At 43.8% G+C, this 15,812-nt stretch overlaps 1 protein-coding gene across 1 annotated transcript; it reads left to right on the top strand.

The window, feature by feature from the left end:
- Positions 1 to 4,456: 4,456 nt before the first annotated feature.
- Positions 4,457 to 15,184, top strand: CRK (CRK proto-oncogene, adaptor protein). Its single transcript, XM_034424459.3, has 3 exons — positions 4,457 to 8,192; positions 9,025 to 9,560; positions 12,237 to 15,184. Exons 1-3 carry the CDS (start codon positions 7,661 to 7,663, stop codon positions 12,372 to 12,374), a joined length of 1,206 nt encoding a protein of 401 aa, XP_034280350.2. The 5' UTR covers positions 4,457 to 7,660; the 3' UTR covers positions 12,375 to 15,184.
- The last annotated feature ends 628 nt before the right edge of the window (positions 15,185 to 15,812 follow it).

The raw sequence follows: 15,812 nt of genomic DNA, 5'->3' as shown, positions 1-15,812 counted from the left end.
AGGAAGCGAGGGAGGACCCCTTGGAGGGAAGAGCCGAGGATTTTGTTCAGTATCTGTATGACAAAATCACTCAGATTCGGGAAGATCTGGACTCCGACTGGGTAGATCCAGCGGGGATGACGGAGGCAGGTCCTGAGAATGTTATCTGGGATGAGTTTGATTCTGTGATCCCTGAGGACGTGGACAGGATTCTGGGTAGACTGAATGCGACCACGTTTGTTGGACCCGTGCCCCTCCTGGTTAGTGCTGGATTCCCGGGAGGTGACGCGAGGCTGGCTCCAGGGGATTATAAATGCTTCATTGGGCGAGGGTGTCTTTCCCGCCGCCTTGAAAGAGGCGGTGGTGAGACCTCTCCTCAAGAAGCCTTCCCTGGACCCGGCAATATTGGCTAATTATCGTCCAGTCTCCAACCTTCGCTTTGTGGCGAAGGTTGTTGAGAGTGTGGTGGCACGACAGTTTCCCCAGTACCTGGATGAAACGACGTATCTAGATCCGTTCCAGTCGGGTTTCAGGCCTGGGTACAGCACGGAAACGGCATTGGTCGCGTTGGTGGATGATCTCTGGAGGGCTCGGGACAGAGGTTGTTCCTCTGTCCTGGTCCTATTAGATCTCTCAGCGGCTTTTGATACCATCGACCATGGTATCATGCTGCACCGGTTGGAAGAGTTGGGGGTGGGAGGCACCGTATTACGGTGGTTCTCCTCCTTTCTCTCCGACCGGTCGCAGTCTGTGTTGACTGGGGGACAGAGGTCGACCCCGAGGCCCCTTATATGTGGGGTGCCACAAGGATCGGTCCTCTCGCCCCTTTTGTTCAACATTTATGTGAAGCCGCTGGGCGAGATCATCCGTGGTTTCGGGGTGGAGTACCATAAGTACGCTGATGACACCCAGCTGTACATCTCCACCCCGGACCACCCCAACGATGCCCTTGAAGTGATGTCCCGGTGCCTGGAGGCCGTACGGATCTGGATGGGGAGAAATGGGCTCAGGCTCAACCCATCCAAGACCGAGTGGCTGTGGTTTCCGACGTCCCGATATAGTCAGCTGGTGCCATCGCTGACTATTGGGGGCGAAGCATTGGCCCCCACGGAAAGGGTTCGCAACTTGGGTGTCCTCCTGGATTCATGGCTGTCTTTAGAAGAGCACTTGACGGCCATGACCGGGAGGATTTTTCATCAGGTCCGCCTGATCCGCCAGTTGCGTCCCTTTCTGGATCGGGACTCGTCACTCATGCCCTCGTCACCTCTCGTTTGGACTATTGTAACGCTCTCTACATGGGGCTCCCCTTGAGGAGCACTCGGAGGCTCCAACTGGCGCAGAGTGCAGCCGCGCGGGTGGTGATGGGAACGACGTGGCCCTCCCATGTAACGCCTCTCCTGCATGAGCTGCACTGGCTCCTAGTGGTCTTCCGGGTGCGCTTCAAGGTTTTGGTTATCACCTTCAGAGCGCTCCATGGCTTAGGACCTGGCTATTTGCGGGACCGCCTGCTACCACTAATAGCCTCCCACCGACCAGTACGCTCCCATAGAGAGGGGCTCCTCCAGGTGCAGTCAGCCAAACAATGTCGACTGGCGGCTCCCAGGGGGAGAGCCTTCTCTGTGGGGGCACCTACAATCTGGAACGAGCTCCCCCCCGAGATACGGAGGATTCCGGATCTGCGTACCTTCCGCCGCGCGCTTAAGACGTTCCTATTCCATCAAGCTGGCCTGACCTAAACTTTTCCTCTTTTTAAATGGGAATTTTAAATTTGGTTTTAAATTGGGGTTTTAAAATGGTTCAGCCAAATTTATTTGTTTTATCTCTATTTTAAATTTTGTATTTATATATTTTATTTAATGGCTGTTCACCGCCCTGAGTCCTTCGGGAGTAGGGCGGTATACAAATTTAATAAAATGAAAATGAAATGAAAATGTGACGGCCGTGGCCAGGGGGGCTTTTTATCAGGTTCGCCTGATACGCCAGTTGCGTCCCTTTCTGGATCGGGACTCCCTACGCACGGTCACTCAAGCACTCGTCACTTCCCGCCTGGACTACTGAAATGCTCTCTACATGGGGCTCCCCTTGGGGTACACCTGGAGGCTCCAACTGGTCCAGAATGTGGCTGCGCAGGGGATTATGGGAGCATCGGGGCACTCCCATGTGACACCTCTCCTGCGCAAGCTGCACTGGTGTTGGTGACCACCTTTAAAGCGCTCCATGGCTTAGGGCCTGGGTATTTACAAGACCACCTTCTGCCACCAATTGCCTCCCACCGGCCATTATGCTCGCACAGAGAGGGCCTCCTCAGGGTGCCGTCGGCCAGACAAAGTCAGCTGGCGACCCCCAGGGGGAGAGCTTATTCTGTGGCGGCACCCGCCCTCTGGAACGACCTTCCCCCAGAGATACGCACGATACCAGACCTCCGGACTTTTCGTCGGGTCCTTAAAACTCACTTATTTCATCTAGCCATGCTGGCTTGATCCCATCCTTTGGTTTTAATTTGAAATTAATTTTAACTGGGTTGTTTTAAATTGTGGGCCGACATTATTTAATATCTTTTAAACTGTTTTAATTTTTGTATGCTGTGTTTTTACTTCGGCTGTCCGCCGCCCTGAGTCCTGCTGGAGAAGGGCGGTATAAAAATAAAAGATAAATAAATAAATAAACTCCAAAAGAGGAGAGCACAGGCCCAGAGAGAGATGTTCCAGAGAGAGATCCTGTTGCTACTCCAAAGGCCAACAAAAAGAAAATTAGGAAACAGGTTGCTCAAAGCAAACCTGAGGTTCCTCATAAAAATGTTAATGTTGAAAATTCACTAATTGGTAAACCTTTGCATTACAGGTGTATCCATAAGTGGCATAGAAGATTGGGGCATGCCAGTTTCCGTGTTCTTAGGAAAATGCAGGAGTTCGCAAAAGGTTTGGATCTAAAGCGGTGTAAGGTGTTTTTGGACTGTGCTGTCTGCAAAAAGGCCAAATCCAAAGCAGCAGCCATTCCAAAACGTGCTATACGCCTGTCAACACGCATTTTTGATTTGGTACACACTGACATAGTAGGTCCTTTTACGCCAACACTTGGTAGTAAAAAATATTTTCTAACAATTGTTGATAATTACTCTAGATATGGATATGTATATCCTATGAAAGAAAAAACTGAGACCTTTCAGATCTTTAAAGACTTTGCTGCTCTTGTTTATACTCAACACGGAGTTAGCATCACCAGAATTCAAAGTGATCGTGGTGCTGAATTCATGTCTCAGCGGTTCCAGGACTGAATGCGTAAGAACGGAATTCTTCATCAGACCTCGGCCCCTTACACACCGGCTCATAACGGGGTGGTAGAAAGGTGACAAGCGGTCCTGCAAACCATGATGCGTTGTCTCCTAGAAGTCGGCAACCTCAGTATCCCATACTGGGGTAAAACTATTAAATATGCAAATTACATTGTCAACCGTACTTGTAGTGTAATAAATCAGACTCCTTTCTTCATGTTGTATGGGTACAAGCCCGATCTCAAACACCTCCGTATTTTTGGTTCATACGCTATGGTGAACATTCCCTTAGCTCAAAGAAGGAAAGGAGGTCCAGCAGCAAAGAGATTGAGATTTATGGGTATTGATGACAATTCAAAATGGAGCAAATTTATTGACTCTAAACATGTAATAGTGATTTCCCAATCCACTAATTTTGAGGAAGATGCTGACTGGTCCAGGATTCATTCCAATGATCCTGCAGTTTATTTTCCAAGAGATGCTGCTGATGCCACAAAGTATGATGATCAAGATCTACAGGCGAATGTTCCAGCCACTAGTTCTTCTCAACCTGATGTTCCGTCTTCGCAAGCTGCCAATGGTCTGAAACAGTCTGGTTTAATGTGGTACTTATGTCTTACTGACAAACTAAATTCAATGGGCTTTATTAAGTCCGAAACTGATGAATGCGTGTTTACAAAAAGATCTGATAATATATATGAGATAGTTCTGGTTTATGTTGATATTGTTTATATTGATCCAAATAAACGGATGAGTGAGAATTTTGCTAAAGCTTTGCAGAGATATTTCACATTGAAATTTTTAGGTTATGTTAACACTTATTTAGGTGTTCAGGTTGTCAAAACTCAGAAGGGGTTTAGTCTTTCACAAGAGAATAAAATTAAGCAAATTTTGCATCATTGCAACATGAAAGATGCTAATACAGTACGTATACCCATGCAAACAGATTTTCACAACTTGGCACATGAACCAAGTCCTGAATTCGAGGATCAAACACTTTTATCGTTCAGTTATTGGGTCACTGTTGTATATTAGCATTGGACTAGACCTGACATTGCACTTCGTGTTAATCTCTTGTCCCGACACGTAGGTAAGGCAAGACAGTTTCATTGGACATGTGTTAAGAAATTATTGAAATACCTAAAACACACTAAAAATATGAGGCTATTGTTAGAACCGACACATACTGATTATGCAGAATTTTTTTTTTTTATTATTATTTATTTTATTAGATTTCTATACCGCCCTTCTCCCGAAGGACTCAGGGCGGTGAACAGCCAAAAGATAAAACATAGGAATACAAAATTTAAAATAAATTAAAACAGATTAAACAATTTGGCTCAATTTTAAAAATATCCCATAATTAAACAAATTAAAATTAATGTTTAAAATTTAAATTTTAAAATTTTAAAAGGGAGGAGATTTAGGCCAGGCCAGAATTATGTTGTTATGCAGATTCTGATTGGGCGAGTGATAAGAAATCACGTAAAAGTACCTCAGGTTATATGATGTTCTTAAATGGATGTCCTGTTTACTGGCATGTGCGAAAACAGAATTTTGTTTCTTGTTCATCTACGGAGGCTGAATATGTTTGTGTTTCAGATGCATGTAATTCTCTAACATGGTTTGATGCTTTGGTCACAGATATCTGGACACACCCGATCCGATCAATCACTGTGATGGAAGACAATGAATCTGTGGTTTATATTTCTGAATTATGTTTCACGGGTTCTAGGTCCAGACACATTGACATCAGTTATAAAAATATAAAACAATTAGTGAAACAAGGTTTTGTAAAATTGCAGTATGTGCCTAGACGTGATCAGATTGCTGATATGCTCAACAAACCAGGGTAGATAAAAATCAATGATTTTTTTAAAAAAATCAAAAAAATCGGATTTTTTTTTATTTAAATCGGATTTTTTTATTTAAATCAGAATTTTTTGATTTAAAATTTTATTTTAATAAAAAAACTTTTGGGATAAAAATCTATCGTAAGATAGTTTTCTATTTAAGATACATAAACAATTTAGTTTATTCAGCATGAAATGGAGCTCAGTTATGTAGCACAAGGCTGTATATTCTGCAACACTGGGACTATTGGTGAGTCAACAGCAGGTCAAAGGAGTATCAGAGATGACAGTTGCTCTTTAAAAATTATGATTTAAATCAAGTTGATTTAAATCAAGTCTTTTTACTAGTGATTTAAATCGACTCGATTTAAATCAAATCCACCTTGCAACAAACCACTTCCAGCAGCTCAGCACAAGTATCTGCGTAAGATGTGCCTTACCTGATGGCTATACCTGATGTCTGCTCAACTGACAAAGAAGGGGTTGTCACTGTGTTATGTGTTTGTCAGCTGAGCATCCATTCTGAGCGTTACGGTAGCCTGCCAGAGAACCTCATCATGTATCTATAGCAACAGAGACAAGACTAGTCTTGTGAAATTTTGAGCTACTGCGCATGTCTACATTTTTTTTCTTTTCTAACTTCCTGATTTATACTTCCTTTGTTCGTCTGGGTGATAAGCTGCCGGTAAAGATGTAGTTAGCTAGTTTTTCTATTAAATAAAAATAATAAAGTCCTTATTAAAATATATATATTTCGGTTTTTCTTTCTTTAAAGTATACAGCATGGAAAACAAGATCCATCCGTCTCTAATTAAGTGCAATTACCCCAGGGGAAAACGAGGCTGATTTACGCTTTGACAGACACCACCAGGCGTTGCACCCACATGACCCCTGGGGGATTGTGGATTGGATGATTTATGCTGGACAGTTGGGGGGAAGACTTTTGGGGATGCTTTCTATATGTAACTTTCGCACCTTTTGCTTCAGACCTTGCTTTTCTTTGGTTGCATTCAGTTCATAGTCAGTAAAAGTACCTTTCTCTATGAAAGTGGAGTCGGGGGTTTTCTTTCTTGAGTTTTGAAAGGAGGCATGCCTGACAGGAGCCTTTTCTAGCACCCCATCTCAATTGAATCAATTTTGTTCCTGTCTTGCTTTTTTAAGGTCCAACTTTCACAACTATAGGTAGTTATGGTGAATACAAAAGAGCACACTAAGCTACATTCGGTTGCCAGGCTGATGTCCTTGCTTTTCCATATTTGGCTCATGTTCATCATTGCTGTATGCCCAATACAATCCGACATTTTATTTCTGAGCAGCATTCATTGCTTTGAGCTATCTGTGATCCTAGGAAAGAGAATTTTTCCACACATTCTTTCACCAGGGAGATGAAGCAGGTGAAAAAGTGCCAGAAGTGATGCTGGAGGTTGATAAACAGCAAACGTGACCTAACACTATTTAGAAGCACTACTAAGGCTTACTTTGTAACAATTTAAGGATGGCAAAGCATCAATACATCTCTGTCCTTATGGCATCTGTGGAGGACAGTCCAGCCACCCTATTCAAGGTGACTCAGCTTCTCCTGTTTAAAGAGGGCCCAGAAGTTCACCTGCAGAACCAGATGGAGGAATGTGCAGTGCATTTATCAGGCAAACTAGCTTGGATCTATCCCAGTTGGAGTCCAGCCTTGGTAAAGATCCTATGAAAGTATCTGGGACACGTGCCATGCCCTGTTACCTGGGATGACTTTGATCCCATAGGGCCAGAATCCTTCCAAGTTTGGTTACCTGCCCCATATTCCTCCTGATTGGCAAAGGCCTCCCAGGAGATGATGTGTGGCTGGATTCTCACAACGGTAAATCCTTGAGAGACAGGGTTGCCCCTTTGCCACTTGAGGTGCTGATTTATCCCCTTCTCAAGTAACTATCTCTAGACCAAACCATACTAGATCATTTCCGAACTGTATCCAACCTTCTCTTCTTAAAGAAAGATATTGAGAACGTGGTTGCAGAACAGCTCGGAAGGATCCTAAAGATGATTATCTGGATCCCTTTCAGGACGTTTCAGGCCTGGAATTGAAACAGGGCCAGTTGTGCGTGCTTTCCGATGGGAACTCTCTCCTTCTTGGTCCCTCAGTCTTCAGCACCGTCCCCACCAAGGTATCCTTTGGGGGAGGCTCTGGAAGGGGCAACGCTGCCTTCTGCTGATCCTTCTCCTGCCTCCACGTTATGCTGGTCAAGGGTCCTCGGTCCCTCTTCCGAAGGCTCCCACGCGAGTCTCTCTCCGTCCCTGCTTCACGGGAAGCCATCGCTTGCCGCCCCCGGCCTGCTGGTCCCGGGGATTCACTGCCCCTCGTTCCGGGTGGGACGGTGCTGCTCCACACGGGCCCTCCGAGGGGGGAGACTCGCCATACGGGAGAATCGCATCCACAAAGGCGTAATAAAGAGCGGCCGTCAACCGCCAATCTAACGCGTGGATCATTTTTAGCGATCCGCGACCTCCACGTGGACGCCCCTACTGTCCCAACTGCCGACAGGCAGGGCGGGAGGCGAGGCGGCGCATGACGAGCCGAGCCAAGAAAAACGTTCCGCTCCTCACCGGGAGAGACTGTGAAGTGGGTCACGAGCGCCGCGCAGAGCGCAGGCGCGGCAGCCTCCGGCCACGCCTCCAGGCCCGGGCGCCTTCCCACCAGGCGCACTCCGATGACACCACCGTGGGGGCCGCAACAACGGCTTCCGTCGGAGAGCCGTCACTTCCGGGCAGTGAGGCGCGGCGGCCGCCATCTTGGGCGGCTGCAGGAGGCGGCGGCCGGGTGGGCGCGCGCGATCAGCGGCGACGCTGCGGCTCTCCCCCGCCGGCCATGGCCGGGCAGTTCGACGCGGAGGACCAGGCGAGCTGGTACTGGGGGCGGCTGAGCCGGGCGGAGGCAGTGGAGCTCCTGCAGGGGCAGCGCCACGGCACCTTCCTGGTGCGGGACTCGGGCAGCATCCTGGGCGACTTCGTCCTCTCCGTCTCCGAGAGCTCGCGCGTCTCGCACTACATCGTCAACAGCCAGGGCGGGGGCGGGGCGGGGGCGGCCCCCTCGGCGCCCGGTGAGTTCCCCTCCCCCCCTTTTTCCGGCCTCCGCCGCCCGGCCCCAGCCGAGGGAGCACCTGGGAGATCTCTCCTTCGCCCGGGTGTCCTGGGGATGCGGCTGAGCGGAGCGTCCTGGCTGCAACTCTGGTGGAATCGCTTTTGGACTTACCCATTCCTAAAATCCCCTCCTGGTCTCCCATCCACGCACTAAGCAGGGCCGGCTGCTTTTGTTGTTTGAGATGAGCCGGTGTCGCCTATGTTGCCGCCGCTCCTTCCGTGTACTTGAATAAAATGCTCTTTAGCAGTCAGAATTTGGGTCTTCTGTTTGTAAAAGCCCTTTTAGGCAACTGAAGACCCAGTTGGTTGCCTGTCCTCTGGGCTGAATGGTGAGGATTAGGACTCTTCCTATGGTGGCTCTAGAGCCCTGTGATTCCTCAAGGCAGGCCCCTTCTTTCTTAAAAAGGGCAGGTCAAGTCATGTGTAATTACATTTAGGTTTGCAGTTGTTCCCTTTAGTTAAGGGGGCTGATAACTTTTGAGTTTTGTGTTGCCTCTGAAGAGCTACTTTGCTGCTTACAAAGTGGATTTGTGCATAAGTTAAGTGCTAAATGTACAGACTCAATGGTACCGTAAAGTAACCATTGTAATGGTTACATTACAATGTAAAGTAATTAAAAGTAATGGATATTATGTAATGGATATTATTTATAAATAATAAAGTAATAAAGTAATGTATATTATTTATTTAGTTTTTCATTTTTAAGAAACAAAATGGGTTATTGGTTGAATGCTATTCTTGGTGTTGCCTGTTTTATTTCATTATTTACTTTTTTTGTTTCCCCACTTGCAGGGTTGTCGCCTTCTAAGTTTCGGATAGGTGATCAAGAGTTTGATTCGTTACCAGCTTTGTTGGAGTTCTACAAAATACACTACTTGGACACTACAACATTGATAGAGCCTGTTTCAAAATCAAAGCATAACAATGATGCGCAGCTCAGGCAGGAAGAAGTTGAATACGTACGTGCTCTTTTTGACTTTAGTGGCAATGATGAGGAAGATCTCCCATTTAAGAAAGGAGACATACTGAGGATCTGGGAAAAGCCCGAAGAGCAGTGGTGGAATGCAGAGGACGGCGGTGGCAGGCGAGGCATGATACCGGTTCCTTATGTCGAGAAGTATAAGCCTGCCTCTGCTGCAGTCTCCGCTCCGATTGGAAGTAACCAGGATAGTACCGTCCCACAAGCATTGGGTGGACCAGAACCAGGTCCCTATGCCCAGCCTAGCATCAATACGCCACTCCCCAACCTTCAGAATGGGCCAATACTTGCCCGGGTCATCCAGAAGCGGGTCCCTAATGCTTATGACAAGACAGCCTTGGCCTTGGAGGTATGTAGTGGCGCATTGCAGAGAGAATTCTCACTCAGATTCTTCTGTTTTGAAAAGAACGGGGGAACCCAGCGAGCAGCAAGGTTTCCAAGCCACTGATGCTGATGTTCCCCACAAATGTAGCATGCAGAAAGACTAGCATGATCATTGTGAAATGGATAGTATTTCTGTGTTGTGAGTGCTGTGTGTGTGTGTGTGTTTGTCTGTTCTGTGAGAAGCCCACCGATTACTTAAGTTCTGTCTAAAGCATGTTTCAGAGGAAAAGTTACTATAGTGAAAAAAATCTAGTTTGGCCTTTCATGCCCAAGGTCATGGGTTATACTGCTTAGAGGTTTGATACACATTAACTATTTTCTGGGGTGTCAGCTAAATGTATCCCAGCTTGATTTCTTCTAAAGCAACAGGATAAGGCAGGAAATGGCACTGGAAAAGGGTTGGGGTGCTACTTCACTTGCGAACTGATAGCAGAAGGTCCTGCCTTAATGGAAGTGTATTTGTATCACTGCAGGTAGTCCATAACTTACAACCACAATTGAGCCCAGAATTTATGTTGTTAAGTGAGAAATTTGTTGAGTTTTGCCCCATTTTATGACTCTTCTTGCCACATTTGTTAAATTAATCACTACAGTCATTATTTTTTATTTATTTATTTATTTGATTTTTATACCACCCTTCTCCAACAGGACTCAGCCAAGATAAAACATGGCATATAAAATTTAAAAACAGTTTAAAAGATATTAAATAATTTCAGCCCACAATTTAAAATAACTCAGTTAAAACCAATTTCAAATTAAAACCGAAAGGATGGGATCAAGCCAGCCCGGCTAGATGAAATAAATGAGTTTTCAGGGCCGGACGAAAAGTCCGGAGGTCTGGTATTGTGCGTATCTCTGGGGGTAGGTTGTTCCAGAGGGCAGGTGCCGCCACAGAGAAAGCTCTCCCCCTGGGGCTCGCCAGCCAACATTGTCTGGCCGACGGCACCATAAGGAGGCCCTCTCTGTGCGAGTGTACTGGCCGGTGGGAGGCTATTGGCGGCAGAAGGCGGTCTCGATACCCTGGCCCTAAGCCATGGAGCGCTTTAAAGGTGGTCACCAACACCTTGAAGCGCACTCGGAAGACCACTGGGAGCCAGTGCAGCTCGCGCGGGAGAGGTGTCACATGGGAGCGCCCTGTTGCTCCCATAATCCCCTGCGCAGCCGCATTCTGGACCAGCTAGACCATTAAATTAGTAACATGGTTGTTAAATGAATCTTGTTTCCCCATTGACTTTGCTTGTCAGAAAGTCACAAAAGAGGATCACATAACTCCGAGACACTGCAACCCGCATAAATGTGAGTTGTGAAGCATCCAAATGTAAATCACATGACTATGTGGATGCTACAAGTCATAAATGGGAAAAATGGTCATAAGTCACTTTTTTCAGTGCCATTGTAACTTCAAACGGTCACTAAACAAACTGTTGTAAGTGAAGGACTACCTCTAGTTATGTCTCCTTAGCCAGATTGTGATGCTTGAATTGCTTCCATACTTACATGGAACACTGTGACTGCCTATTACCGGTAGTAGCTCAGTGTATAGACTGGCTCTTTGGTGCCTTTGCCTTGCCTTGGGAGGAATCCCACAATGGGCTTTGAGGAACACTAATTGTGGCAATCTTGGCTTATATATTTAAAGGGTAACACACCCTTGTTCCCAAGACATTACTTTGTTCTCAAACTGGAATTGTTCTGTAATTGTTTCCGAAGTCATTACTGTTAGGCAGAACTGCCAGAATGATGAGGCATGACAACAGAGCTCTGACTTTTCAACATGGCAGGATTGGAGATGTCACTTCAGAGATAAGAAAATAATACATGTATACAAAATGATTGTGCAAAATTCTAGTCATTCTTAACCTTTGGTACAGGTTGGATTTGATTCAGATCAAGTTGATTTAAATCATGATTTAAATCACTAGTAAAAAAGGCTTGATTTAAATCAAGTTTAATAACCCTAACTGTCATCTCTGTCCCGCAGCAGCTCCTTCTCTGACCCGCTGTTGACTCACCGACAGTCCCAATATTGCAGAATATACAGCCTCATGCTACATAACTAAACTCCATTTCATGCTGAATAAATCTTAAATAGAAAACTCTCTTTAGATAGATTTTTACTCCAAAAGCATTTTATTAAAATAAATTTGATAAAAATTAAAAAAATCAATTTAAATTAAAAACAGTGTTTTTTTTTTAATTTATTTTTTTTTTAATCATCGATTTTTATCCACCCTGCTTTGGTGTTTGAGTTCCTTTCTATAGGTGTTTGGGTGAGTTAGATCATAATTTGTGCTGAAAGTTCATTGAGTAGCAAAGGCAAATTATCTGTTTCAGCTCTTTGCTTTCTGGAATAAAAGGAACTTTACTGCACAGCCCTGCCGCCCTTTGGAACAAAACCTGAGATTCAAATAGCATGCCGTATATTCCCTTGGTGAAAAAGGAGAAAAGCTGTAGTTCTTGCTGTCAAAGGACCAGGCTAGGAGCAGCTGCTACCACCGGTTCCTTGTTTAACCATATGCTTTCCACTGAACATGTTACTGTTAGCCAGGGGTTTTTCCCAGAATATGCCTGTTTGGATACCTGCCCAAGAAATTGAAGAGTCATTCACCGAGTTGACAGTGGTGTGTTTATTGGTTTGCAGGTTGGTGAACTAGTCAAGGTCACCAAGATTAACATGAGTGGCCAGTGGGAAGGAGAATGCAATGGCAGGCGGGGCCATTTCCCATTCACACATGTCCGGATGCTGGATCAACAAAATCCTGAAGAGGACTTCAGCTGAAAAGGACCCCACTGTTCTGCTTACGGATGGGAGCAAGCACATGGAATTTCGTTGCTGCAGCAATGGAGACTGTTTCTTGAGAAGTCAAAGTAGGGTTGTTTCTGCCAGCATTCTGGTATTGAAGATGAACTGTCCCTGGGACACAATACTCATGAGGTGCTTGTGTTTTCAGGGCACGGCTTCTGTGCCAAGAGTTAGGTCAAAGACATTACATTCCCCCCCCCCGCCCCCCCGGAGTAGGACGAGAATGCTACCCAGGCCTGTGGAGCTCAGGCTTTGTCAGTTGCATGGCTTTCTCTGTAGGTAATAACCCGAGTGGCTTGGTAGGACACTCACGGCTTGCTAGCCTAAATATTCCTCTCTTTGGATCTGATATATATTGTAATTTCTGTCTCATAACTGCTTGTTGCAAAATGAGTACACTATGCATCGCCCTGGTCTATTTTCTAAGTGTATTTTGATACTGGGATAGCTGGAGCTTAATGATTATATTTTGGATGGTTAGGGCGAAGTTTGCTCATTATTGTGAGTTCCAAAAATTTGTCTTTAGTACAGACATAGCAAGTAGCTGACTTAATTTCAGAGGTAGATGTTAATGGATATTAACTATTGGTGGAATGTTAAGCTTCCCTTAAAGTGCAGAGAACTGTGTTCATTGTACTTTTTTAATTGCCGACTTATCTGAGCACTACACTCCAAAGCATTAGCCAGTTATAGAGATGAGTGCCTGAAAATTTCCTTTTAGTACTTTCTACTTACTCCATATAGCAAGGCAAATATTGCCATGATAAATGAAAATGCCAAATACTTTCTTCAATAAATGGTTCCTTTCAAACTATGGTTCCATCTGCAAAGCAGTCTGATGGTGGTTTCATGAAGAACTTATTTTTAATAAACTAATAAAAATACTAAAATGCTTTTGGATTGATTCTAAAACCTGAATAGTTTACACACACAATATCTTTCCACTACTCATGACTTGAACAAATCAATTTTTCTACTAACATTTCCCAGACTGCTTGTTGCCAAGTTTTTTTTTGATTTAATATTGCTAGAAAAATAACCTTGAACCAACAAGATTTCCTTTGCTTATCAAAATGTGCCTGCCCCGATATTCTTCCCAAGAATGAACTGCAGGTGTGTAATATGCCATCTCATATTCCATTAATAAAGGAGGGAAACGCCCTTTAGTGCTTATGCAATAGTGCCATTCTGTTCTTGCTTTAAGAATATTGAAATGACTGGATCCCCTTGTCTGTCAAGGAAGTCCCATGCATCCCTCCCACTCCCAAATAATCAATTAGAATATGAACAGAGCAGTGCACAGGTCAATCCTTATATTTACAGTTGCATTACCCATAAAAGGCTGGGCCTAAGTGTATTTTGCAGGGGAGTGGGCTGTGGATCACCTTAGTTAAGTCAACTTTTCAACGTAATGGGAGATTGTAGATCCCAATTTCTATGGATCCACAGATGGGAATGGTCTATTCCCTAGTAAAATGGTTATATCCATTGGTGACACTATGCAAAGCACTGCTGCCCAGTGGGTCACCGAGGCTGGGAGACTAGATTTGTTCTGAAAACCGAGTGCTTGGCACAAAGCCTCAACTACACTTCTCAAGGTCTTAGGAAAGGCAGCAGTGCCACCAGTTGCCTTTTTTTACTTTTATGGCTTGCTGTGGGAATTTATTTTATGGGAAGTTCAGTAGAGATTGTAAGATTTGTTTCCCTGAAAATGATTTTTCCGAAACAGATCCTAAAGTATTCTTGGAAACCACAGAATTTCTCCAATTGAGGTTGGTTGATTTTCTGTACTCTCGCAGGAAGTACCTCTTAAAGAGATATACAGGAGTTTTATTTAACAGGATACGCTGCATTTAAGTAGAAACATAGTTTATTATAATACATTTCTGCTTAGGCTCTGCCAAGTTGGCAGCATTAGAAACACGAGGGCAATGTTTTTATTGTAAGTAATGTTGGAAATTCGGTGACCAATTCTGCAATGTTGATCCTTCAGAATTCCTGGAATGATACATAGACCCTGTGCTTTGTTGAATTTTGACCAGCTATTGTGATTTATAAACCATATTGCCTGTATATTATAAAACTAATCAATTTTGTTTTATTCATTAAACCATGACAGTATAGTATGTAAAACTATTCAATGTTCATGTATTATGCTTTGCTTTTGGTTTAATGTGTGAATTGTCCCAATGAAGTTCAGCAAATTCAGCAAATCAACTAGAGAAGAGCAAACGTATTGCAATATTCATATTTCAACCACTTTATTTCAGTTTTCAAAGTATGGTTGCAATATTATCACCCTTTCCTTTCATCTGGTATCAGAGGCATTTCATGATTTGCTTCTTACTCGAATGAAGCAACTGCTTTGCTTGAAGGCCTCCTAGACAGTCCATTTTGGGTAGTTAACTTTCCCCTGAATTGGAGTGACCTGCTATAAGAGCACCACTGGTCACTATTTTCATTTTGAGATGCATTTTTGCATAGTATTACACTACTCAGTTTAAATGGGATGTTTTTTTCTAGCTAGTATTTTAGTCAAACCCAGCATTTCATAATAAAACCTGATGTGATCAAAGCTTGTTAATCTATTATAACTGCAAGTATTTTAATCATTTTAATAACATGCAGGCAGAGTGAAAAATGCTATACACAAAACTAAAGCAAAAGCATATATAAAATGTGCCCTGTATTATATAACACTACACACTTTCTTGGCAGTTATTTTTTGTAGCCTGTAATCAACATGTGTATAATATGTGGCGTAAATAAAAATTGCAAAAGTGGAATTTGTGATTCATTGCCTTAACAATGTTAGTAAATGGATAGGCAGTGGGTGGGCTGATTCTAAAGATGCACCATATTGTTCAAAGAAACATTTTTTAAATTCTTTTGTTTTTAGAATAGTGACAAAAAGAAATAAAAGAACAAAACAAAGAAAAATACATACACCATCAAAGAAAAATGCTTTTTAAAAAAGTGAAATACAATAAAAATATTTTAATAGTAAATACTGACAATTCTATATAACTAATGCAATTATAAATTTGAGTGATAGTAAATCACTCAATAGATCAATTGCTGCAGAACAAGAAAGATTTAGTCAATTGATACAAGAAGCCCTGCCAGCTAAATCCATAGTAAAAGCCTTTAGAAGCTGGATCAAGCTAAACATAGCTGGGAAATCCTTTGTTATGACTGACGCTATAAAGGACATGCCACATGATTATTAACAAAGTTGTGCCTTGTCAGACAAAAGATGTACATGATAAATTTGGGCCAGCAACTGTCATGCTGATCCTAGCTCTTCTTAAATAGAATAGAATGATCAGAGTTGGAAGGGACCTTGGAGATCTTCTAGTCCAACCCCTGCTCAGGCAGGAAACTATACTATTTCAGACAAATGGTTGTCCAATC

Source organism: Pantherophis guttatus, chromosome 1 (assembly GCF_059756535.1).
Source record: "Pantherophis guttatus breed Tessera chromosome 1, ASM5975653v1, whole genome shotgun sequence".
Classification (NCBI taxonomy): domain Eukaryota; kingdom Metazoa; phylum Chordata; class Lepidosauria; order Squamata; family Colubridae; genus Pantherophis; species Pantherophis guttatus.
The sequence above is the reverse complement of the archived record's forward strand: the minus strand, read 5'-3'. Positions and strand labels throughout refer to the sequence as shown.

Coding starts and splice junctions, on each gene's coding strand:
- CRK (XM_034424459.3), top strand. CDS start 7,661: ATGACGAGCCGAGCCAAGAAAAACGTTCCGCTCCTCACCGGGAGAGAC. Junction 8,193..9,024: donor GGCGGCCCCCTCGGCGCCCG/GTGAGTTCCCCT, acceptor CCCCACTTGCAG/GGTTGTCGCCTTCTAAGTTT. Junction 9,561..12,236: donor AGACAGCCTTGGCCTTGGAG/GTATGTAGTGGC, acceptor ATTGGTTTGCAG/GTTGGTGAACTAGTCAAGGT.